Here is an 8615-nt window from a genome sequence, read left to right as displayed (position 1 = left end):
TTTTTTTTTTTTTTGTTACCTGATGACTCCATGGGTTTTCAAACGATTGGCGTGTTTTGGTGTTTCATAGGACGTCGTTGTCATTTGGTCCCATTTTAGAATTTGTGTGGTAGCTCCCTCGTCGGAACGTTGGTAACTAATTACGTAGAAAATAATTTTTTTTTAAATAACATCTATCTTAATAATGTCATAGTAAAATATAATTTTGCACATATATATCGCCGCGGTCTCTCTCTTCGCTTATTTTAATTGTGATTTAATTTTTGTTTTAAGCAATTTAATGTTATAAGTGACCATACAAGCAATAATATTATTTTATATACACTTGAAATATGAATTTACATGTGTTAGTGTCGCAAATTACCTATATTTTGTGATAAATAGTAAATTATTTTAACCGCGTAAATTATGTTTTATGTTACGGCTTCGGTGTCATTTATTTGGTGAATTTTAATAAATCAATCAAATATAAATCGTTGTTTTATTTGTTCAAAGAGTTAATTTTTTATTTTATAAAGCAGAATGTTATAAAGACAGTCTTTACATGAGAGATAATTGAAAGCCAAAAAATTGGGACTGGAAATAAACTCTAGACTGAACAGTTTTATATGCATTGCCGGGTATGCAAAATTCATATCATAGGCTTTTTTTTACGAAATGAATACTCATAATATTCCCATCGAATTTTTTTTTCTACTAGATGAATTCTTATAACTCTATAATATGTACATCCCTAACTGGCCTCCCGTCCACCTTTGCAGCCGCACGCGCTGACGTTGAAGTTTGTTTTCGTAGACACAATCCCCACAGCGGAGCGGTGTATACCGGTTGCACGAAGCTAGGGATGTAAACATAGAGTTTAAGAAAAATTGAATAAAAACTTACCTAGTTTTCTTGCTTAAATATATTTTACGTAATTAGCGTATGCAAAATTAGAAATTCCATAAAGCAAAGGGCATTCTATATATTTACAATTGCATTGTCAAAATCGACAATAAATCGATGTCAATAGAAAACTGTCAAAGCTTCAACAAAAATGCCGAACGCGAAACAAAAAGTTGATTCGCTGCTTTTCAACTATGAATCGACGTACAGAACAGATTACCAACGGTATAAAATCAAGGAATACCCCAAAACCGTGTATAAGCCGCGAGTCAGTCACTATGTGAGGGGACTACCCGTGTATAAGAATGTTCATACTATGAGGGAGTGGAGGGGAGACAGACCACCCTTCAACATTCTACACAAACCAAAGGATGTTGTTAGAACGAACCCTAGAATTGTACAACAAGCATTTGTAAGTATTGATTGTATAAGGGGCCACTAACTTAAGAATTTTTACTCTAAAATGTGTGCAAGTACAATCTTATCTTAATATATATAAATCTCGTGTCACAATGTTTGTCCTCAATGGACCCCTAAACCACTTAACCGATTATAATAAAATTCGCACACCATGTGCAGTTCGATCCAACTTGAGAGATAGGATAGTTTAAATAATTTTAATTACGATCAATGACAATCCGGGCGGAGCCGGGGCGAGCAGCTAATAGGCATATATATTTTTTTCAATATCCTTTAGCAACTAAATACTTGTATTAAAGGGGCTGTAAATTAATTATGAATAAGCACTTACACTTGATAGTTGTGTAAATCAGGCATACATTGAATTATTATTTTATTGATATGAGGCATAGATTATTTTACTCGTCTAATCACTATGAATCGAAATCAAGAAAGGCTATATATTATGACTTACTTAAACACAAAAATGACTTAGCTATTTTTTTGTTAGACAAAGATACACACCTCAAAGGACTTTACAACTGTCGCACCTACCACAACGATGTCGTAAATAAATTAACCCCACCAATTTCATTATCTGTGGAATTTCAGGAAGAGCCCATAGACATAGACAGGGAAGAAGTCCAAAAGACCAGGCCTCGTTTGGTTATGACTCCAGCAGTTAGTATGGACGACATAGAGGATCCTCGGGCGCGGGAAATCCTCTGCAAAGATATGTACACGAGTGACATGGCGCGGCACACACGAGAGGCCGTCACTCCTAGCGTTAATGTCGCCGCACCTCTGCCAGGACCGCCTGCGCAGACGAATCCTGTAATAACTTTGATATTCACAAGTCTTGATTGTAGTCAACTTCGTATAGTTAAAGGAAAGCTGTTGATAAAACACGTGTCAGATTACAGTAATTTTATACATACATTTTCTTTTTTACAAATAATAGACACGCTCAGGTATTCTGTTAATTAACAATAACTTTGCTGCTTTAAATAGGTAACCATAATTTTATACCATTATAAAACACTCAGCTAGACAAAGTTATTTGAATAGCAATATTCTGGGACAGTTCCTCACAACTTAAAACAAGATTTTATTGGAATACTACAATTTCACCAGCAAAACTTGTTTTAAAGTTCTAACTTACCTAGCTAAAATTATTTCTTATCTAAAATTGCTAATGAATAATGCTCAAAAGATATTCCTGCCGAAACTACAACCACCGATGGTGTCCCCTGAGTGGCGAATGGAAAGCGTAACCTGGGACGGAAAGCAGCTGAGAAGCTATTGCGACCCCACGAAATCATTTTGGCTTACACAAAAGCTACCCAGGCATGTTTTATGAATACAAGTTTATAAATTTATTCGAATATTCTCAATATTCGATCTTTCTTATATTTTTTAAACATAATAAAGATCAAATGTTCTTCTTTTTTTGTTTCTGAAATACTTATAACAAAAATTGTAAAACGTTATAAAAAATAATCAAAATATGTATGTACTCACAATACGAAAAGTACCTACCACATGAATAGTACAAAATTTATTTGACAACGAAGTATGTGGAGATCATGATTTAGAGACCCAGTGTAATTGCTATGAAATAGTTTTCATATTTAAAAACGTCGGTTAAACATCAAATTTACATCCCGCAGATTATAATTATATATAATATTGATATATTTTATGAAAGGCAGCAGCCACACACATTTTGAATTTAGGTCCTTTCATACAGAAAAGACTTCATAGACATCATCTTTTCATTAAGAGCATGAAATTTCTGATTAATCAGATATCATAATCAGATAAGTAGCTTTGGATTTCACATGGGATTGGGATGATGGAAGCATTTGTTTCATTTACGATCCATTATTTGTATAGAAAAAGCAAAGATTATACATCGTATTATATTTTCAGATGTCGGATGTGCGAAGAAACTGCAATTGTCAAGCAACACCGAGATAATTTGAAAAAAATGAAACAAAATAAATAAATAATTATTATGATCGTAGGATCGTCGTATCAGTACATTCCTATAAACAAAAACAATATATGTTATTAACTAGCTATTTAGTAGAGTTTTATTTTTTTGTGGTGTATTTTATTTTTAAATGTATTCCAATAAACATAGTCGTACTATATGTTTATAAAAAAATGTATTTTTTAACTTGCTTGTTTTATTTTTTTAGTGTATGCCATTGAGAGTTAGCATTATTCCTGAATTATTTCCTCTATAAACGACCACATAGTGCTTGGAGAGCTGACCACTGAACTTTCAAAATCATCGTGTTTTCTAAATCACTTCAGTGGATCCAGAGATTAGCTATTAAAATTTAACGACATTACCTCTCAGATATAAAGTTGTGTATTTATACCTATTACCTACCTTTATTTATATGTAAGTAAATCATTGTTTACAATTTAGTCTACGATAATTTAGTCTCGTACAATTGTAATATAAAATCCTTATTTTTTATATATTTCAGAACATATCGAATCAACAGAATTTTAGCTATATGTCAATGCTTGTCACTTTTTGGACAACTATTATGATTTTTTGAATTATTTTATTTCGTTACACTATTTTATTTTACATTATTTAAAATGTCCATTAATCGCCATATCGATTCCATGTTGTTTAACTATGAAACAACAAATAGAACTGATTTCCAATATAATACTATAACACCAGCACCAAGAACTGTTTATCAAGAGAAAACTCGTCGCAAGAGACTTCATTCTCCGCAATTAATCGATATCCATACGCTTACAAAATGGAAAATCTCGAAAATACCTACAGAATTATATGTAAAGAGAAAGGACATTCTGCAAACCAATCCACAGGATATTGAATTACAATCTCAAAAGCCTGTAAAAGAAGTAAGTTAATTTTACGTTAGCTTTCTGCCTTGTATACCTATTGATTATAATCAACGCAATCACAATATATTCATATCCAGTTCGCCCATATTCGTGCGAACTGAAGACGAGTATCCTATGAGCTCCAGGCCAAGTGCAGGTTGACAAAAATGTCTCATTTCGTCGAGTTTTAAATTTTAAAACATGACGATTTCCACACGATATTTCACCGATTGAGAATTAATAATGTGGATAGAAATAAAAAAATTAATTTATTTTAATACTTTAATAACGTGACGATTTTCTGCTGTTTAATATATAAATTTATAACGTTCAAGATAAAAGTCTCTGATGAAGACCGCAAGAAGGTGCAAGCAACGCGACCGCGGCTTGTGATGACACCAGCAGTCAGCATGGATGATATTGAAAACCCAGAGTAAGTCCATAAACTTCCATATATGATATAGAACAGATTTCTAAATAGATTATATGGGATTTTTTTATGTCTGTGTTACTGTGTAGGTTACCAGATTGTACACATTTTATATAAATTATTATTCTATGCATATGTACCTAAAATTAGCCGATAATTACAGTACCTAAGTAAATAAAGTGCATTGCCTATGTCGACAAAATAGTGTAGGATGGACAATAGGTTTTATTCATGGATAACTTTCTATCTAGAGTTCGTGGGCTTTTGATAAACGACATTTACCAATCGAGCTTACAGAAGATGCAAGAGGAGACGCGGAACTCTTGGCGCGATCACAGTTACCGCGCGCCGCTCAACGGTCACCTAACTTGTGCTCAACCGGTAATAGAATTATTATTCTATTCTATCCTTTATTTTTAAAGGAATGGTAATAATAATTAATGAATCATATATCGAATAATTAAAGTCCGTAAAGATAATTAGCTGTAACACGCCTCGTCATTCGCGTGGTACCCGGATGAAAAATAGCCTAGTGGTAATTCAGACTTCGGACAAATATCCGTATAGGCATGCATCCATATTTACAAACTTTCACGTTTATAAGTATCATATAGGATGTACCCCACAGTCCACACCTCATAACAGAAATTCAATTTACATCTAAAAAGATCTATGTCTATGACAGAATGTTTCTAAATAGTCACATTTGTGTCCCGCTGTAGGATAAAACTGTATTATAAATTGTAATACGAAAATGACATTACTTCCAAGTATAAAATCTTCTGAAATCGTCTGACAGTCTGTGAAAATGCATATGACATTAAAATAAACGTTGAATAACAGATAACTCTGCAAAAGTTGAAAGTGCCTTACGTATCTCCCGAATGGCGCATGGATTCAGTGTCGTGGGACAATCGACAGTTACGCGCGTACTGCGACCCGTGCAAGGAGTTCTATCTTTCGAGAGAACCGAAGTAAGTTTTCTACTCTGGTAACCATGACATTTACAATCGACAATCTAAATATGTATAACTCAAAGACTGACAGTGATCTATCAACGCACAGCTCAAACAACTGGGCGGATGACGGATCACGCTGAAATATAGCATGCAGATAGATGTTTTGACGTAGGCATCCGCTAAGGAAGAATTTTGATAAATTCTTCCCCTAAGGAAAAATATTTCCTTTTTTATTCACTTTTATTAAACACATTAAGAGGCCCTTCCTCTTCACGGGCGGTTTGGATCGCTTAACATCAGGCGAACGGCATTCTCAGCTGGTGGACTTTTTTCAACATATACATATATATATTTCAAGTGTCTCAAAATGTTGTCCATAACCTTTAGGCATGACAGCATAATAAACAGACAGACTAGATTAGATACTACTTTATTCTATACTTATAACAGTATAATATTCGAATTAAAAATACTAGCTATATACGACATGGTAAGTAAAGAAATATTATTTTAAAAGATGCAGCGCGTGTGATTTCACCGCCGCCAGAGGATCCCAGTCAAAGAAAACACACTAATCAGTAACAATAAGCTTTATTTTCAACATCAAAATATACATACGTTTTATATTTTAGAATATTTATTTTGGAATAATGTATTTTAGAATGTTTGTCTTTAATAAACGCTTTTAAATATCGAATTGTTTAATTTCAAAGGCCAGCGCGATGGACCATACGAATTCAAATTCGAGAATAAGATTTATAAGAACCATTTACAAATACCACTTACCTTACTATAAGAAATACATAAAACTAGTCTCATAACCGATTACACTACTTACCGATAATGTCCCTGTTAGTCTATCTGACACTTGACGTAAATTTTCATTTGTAATTTTAACTGACAGATAATTTAAACAGGACATATGTAGAAGCGATGCAACCGGCCACAAAATAGATTAATTATTATGAAATATACCTAGCCAAAAAACTTCTTAAGAATTTTTCTTTAAAATAGTTTAACATTTAATAGCATAAATATTATTTGACAGATTAAAAAAAATCATAGTGTTGCCTACAATGTACTTTAGTTAAGTAATAATAAACAAGGAGTATAATTTTGGTGTTGGGTTCGATAATAAACAAATAATTGATGATTAACAAAATTTATAATTTGTGGTATATTTAAAATAAAACATTATAGTTTTAGTACAGTTCATATTTTTATGAATACATTTTATTTTAACTGGTATATAAAATGCATGCATATTCCAGTGTACAGAAAAATTAATTTTGTTGTTTAATTTTTTTTATTTTTTATTTCTGTCCCTACTTTATAAATATATAAAAGCAACAATGATCACTTAAATCTAAATATCACACCTTTAGCGATGACTCGATTTCTAAATCCATTACTCTTATTAATAATAATTAATTTTCTTTTCTATTTGATAAAACAAATGATAGACATAAAAAAATAAATACATTGATTCGCTAATCTGCTTTTAACATATCAAAAAATCAAGTCAACATCAAACTTAAATACAAAAAAACATTGTATCAACAGAAAAAAAATTTATTTCAACGAAACGAAATATTCATATCAGATTCATTGACCATCAAGAACGAATTTAAAATATCGGATACGATATTAAACAACTGATTAAACTTAATCCTCGTTTATTTGATTAGTTGAACAGTTAACATTATAAATATTTTAGTAATTAATAACAACCCCCTCATTTAAACTTACAAGTATAGATATATTTATATATATAGATAGAATTTAAGAAATAACATAAATAATATATATAATAAACTAAATAACATTATTTTATTTTAATTGGGTTAACATTGAAGGCCATGCATGTGTATATTATAAAGATATTATGTTTCCTATATTATATGTTTTATGAGTACACTATTTTGTTTATATTATATAACAATTTCATATTCGAGTTTTTATTAAACAACTACAAAATAATATAGACCAGATTTTTCAAGTTACAGCTCTTACTTTCTCTTATTTTGAATGAAATGAGATCGAATTAGCTGTTGAATAATTCAATAGAAATTGAAAAAAGCAATATATACAGGTGATTCATAGCTGGTACTGTGCTCAACAGAACTTATAGTTTTTAATAAGCAGATTACGAAAATATTATCTAAAAACAACGATGCGTTTTTTTCTATTAGATGATTCCTTAAAACTCTATGGGTACATCCATAACTGGCCACGTGTCCACTTTTGCCACCTTCACACATACGGTTAAGATTGTTTTCATAGACACTGGCTGAGCGAACATAGATTTTTAAGAAAAAATCTAATAAAAAAGTCATTTTGTCGTTTAAGTTTTTCCCGTAACCATCGTTTGCAAAACTATAAGTACCATTGAGCACATACAACCATCTGCGGGACACCCTGTACATCATACAAGATAGTTAAACAAATGCGTCATCAAGTAGATATCTTATTGTGATAGTCATAAGGATCACATTTGAACCGCCAACCACCCTGATACAAAAAGGCCACTAAGTACATCATTGGACAATAAATATCCTGTTAACAATCTTACCATCGACCAAATGCGAAGTGAGTCGGACCTTGGGTCATATTTGGGTACACACAAGGGTTATATTGGCCAGAGCGAACGCGGAATGTTGCCGCACTAGAGGGTTAGGGTCCTTTATAAGCTGCAAGAGTCTGGATCTGGCTGAGCGAATGATGTCGGGTTCCAGACGGGTCTCTTCTGGGTATTGGGCTTGGATACGGTCTAGATCCGCGTAAAGATATCCTGGAAAAGGTAAAATATAGGTTATATTTGTTGTTTGGTAGTTGTGCTCATTTTTGTATCAAACTCTGTATAAAAATCTCTTATTCTATTCTTCTATAACTTTTACTTCAAATTATTAAATCATCAATAATAGAGCCACATCTCAATAAGGGATACAACGTTTTCAAGTAGTAGTGTAAAGTATATTAAGAACATCTAGGGCAGCAGGGCGCGCACGTGCAGCCCCTCGGCGCACTCTGTGGGAGCACTGACCGAGCAGCAAGGGCGCGCAGTG

At 32.5% G+C, this 8615-nt stretch overlaps 2 protein-coding genes across 2 annotated transcripts in view; one reads left to right on the top strand and one right to left on the bottom strand.

Annotated features, from left to right (window-relative positions):
• The first annotated feature begins 1031 nt into the window (after positions 1-1031).
• LOC119837588 lies at positions 1032-2644 on the top strand. Its single transcript, XM_038363279.1, has 3 exons — positions 1032-1297; positions 1897-2118; positions 2498-2644. Exons 1-3 carry the CDS (start codon positions 1037-1039, stop codon positions 2642-2644), a joined length of 630 nt encoding a protein of 209 aa, XP_038219207.1. The 5' UTR covers positions 1032-1036.
• A 3481-nt stretch (positions 2645-6125) lies between these two features.
• Positions 6126-8615, bottom strand: part of LOC119840619 (maestro heat-like repeat-containing protein family member 1) — a 17330-nt gene continuing 14840 nt past the window's right edge. Inside the window, exon 12 of the mRNA XM_038367310.1 lies at positions 6126-8341. Within this exon, the coding sequence (XP_038223238.1) occupies positions 8157-8341 (185 nt within the window). The 3' untranslated portion in view covers positions 6126-8156. The remainder of the gene's footprint in view (positions 8342-8615) is intronic.

The sequence above is a fragment of the Zerene cesonia genome, chromosome 1 (genome assembly GCF_012273895.1).
Source record: "Zerene cesonia ecotype Mississippi chromosome 1, Zerene_cesonia_1.1, whole genome shotgun sequence".
Classification (NCBI taxonomy): Eukaryota; Metazoa; Arthropoda; class Insecta; order Lepidoptera; family Pieridae; genus Zerene; species Zerene cesonia.
Note: the sequence above shows the minus strand (reverse complement) of the source record. Positions and strands in the feature narration are given on the sequence as shown.

What these genes read in the sequence shown, in the direction of transcription:
- LOC119837588 (XM_038363279.1), top strand. Translation starts at nt 1,037, where the DNA reads ATGCCGAACGCGAAACAAAAAGTTGATTCGCTGCTTTTCAACTATGAA. An exon ending in GAATTGTACAACAAGCATTT is followed by an intron (nt 1,298 to 1,896) that starts GTAAGTATTGAT and finishes GTGGAATTTCAG; the next exon opens with GAAGAGCCCATAGACATAGA. An exon ending in CGCCTGCGCAGACGAATCCT is followed by an intron (nt 2,119 to 2,497) that starts GTAATAACTTTG and finishes AATGCTCAAAAG; the next exon opens with ATATTCCTGCCGAAACTACA.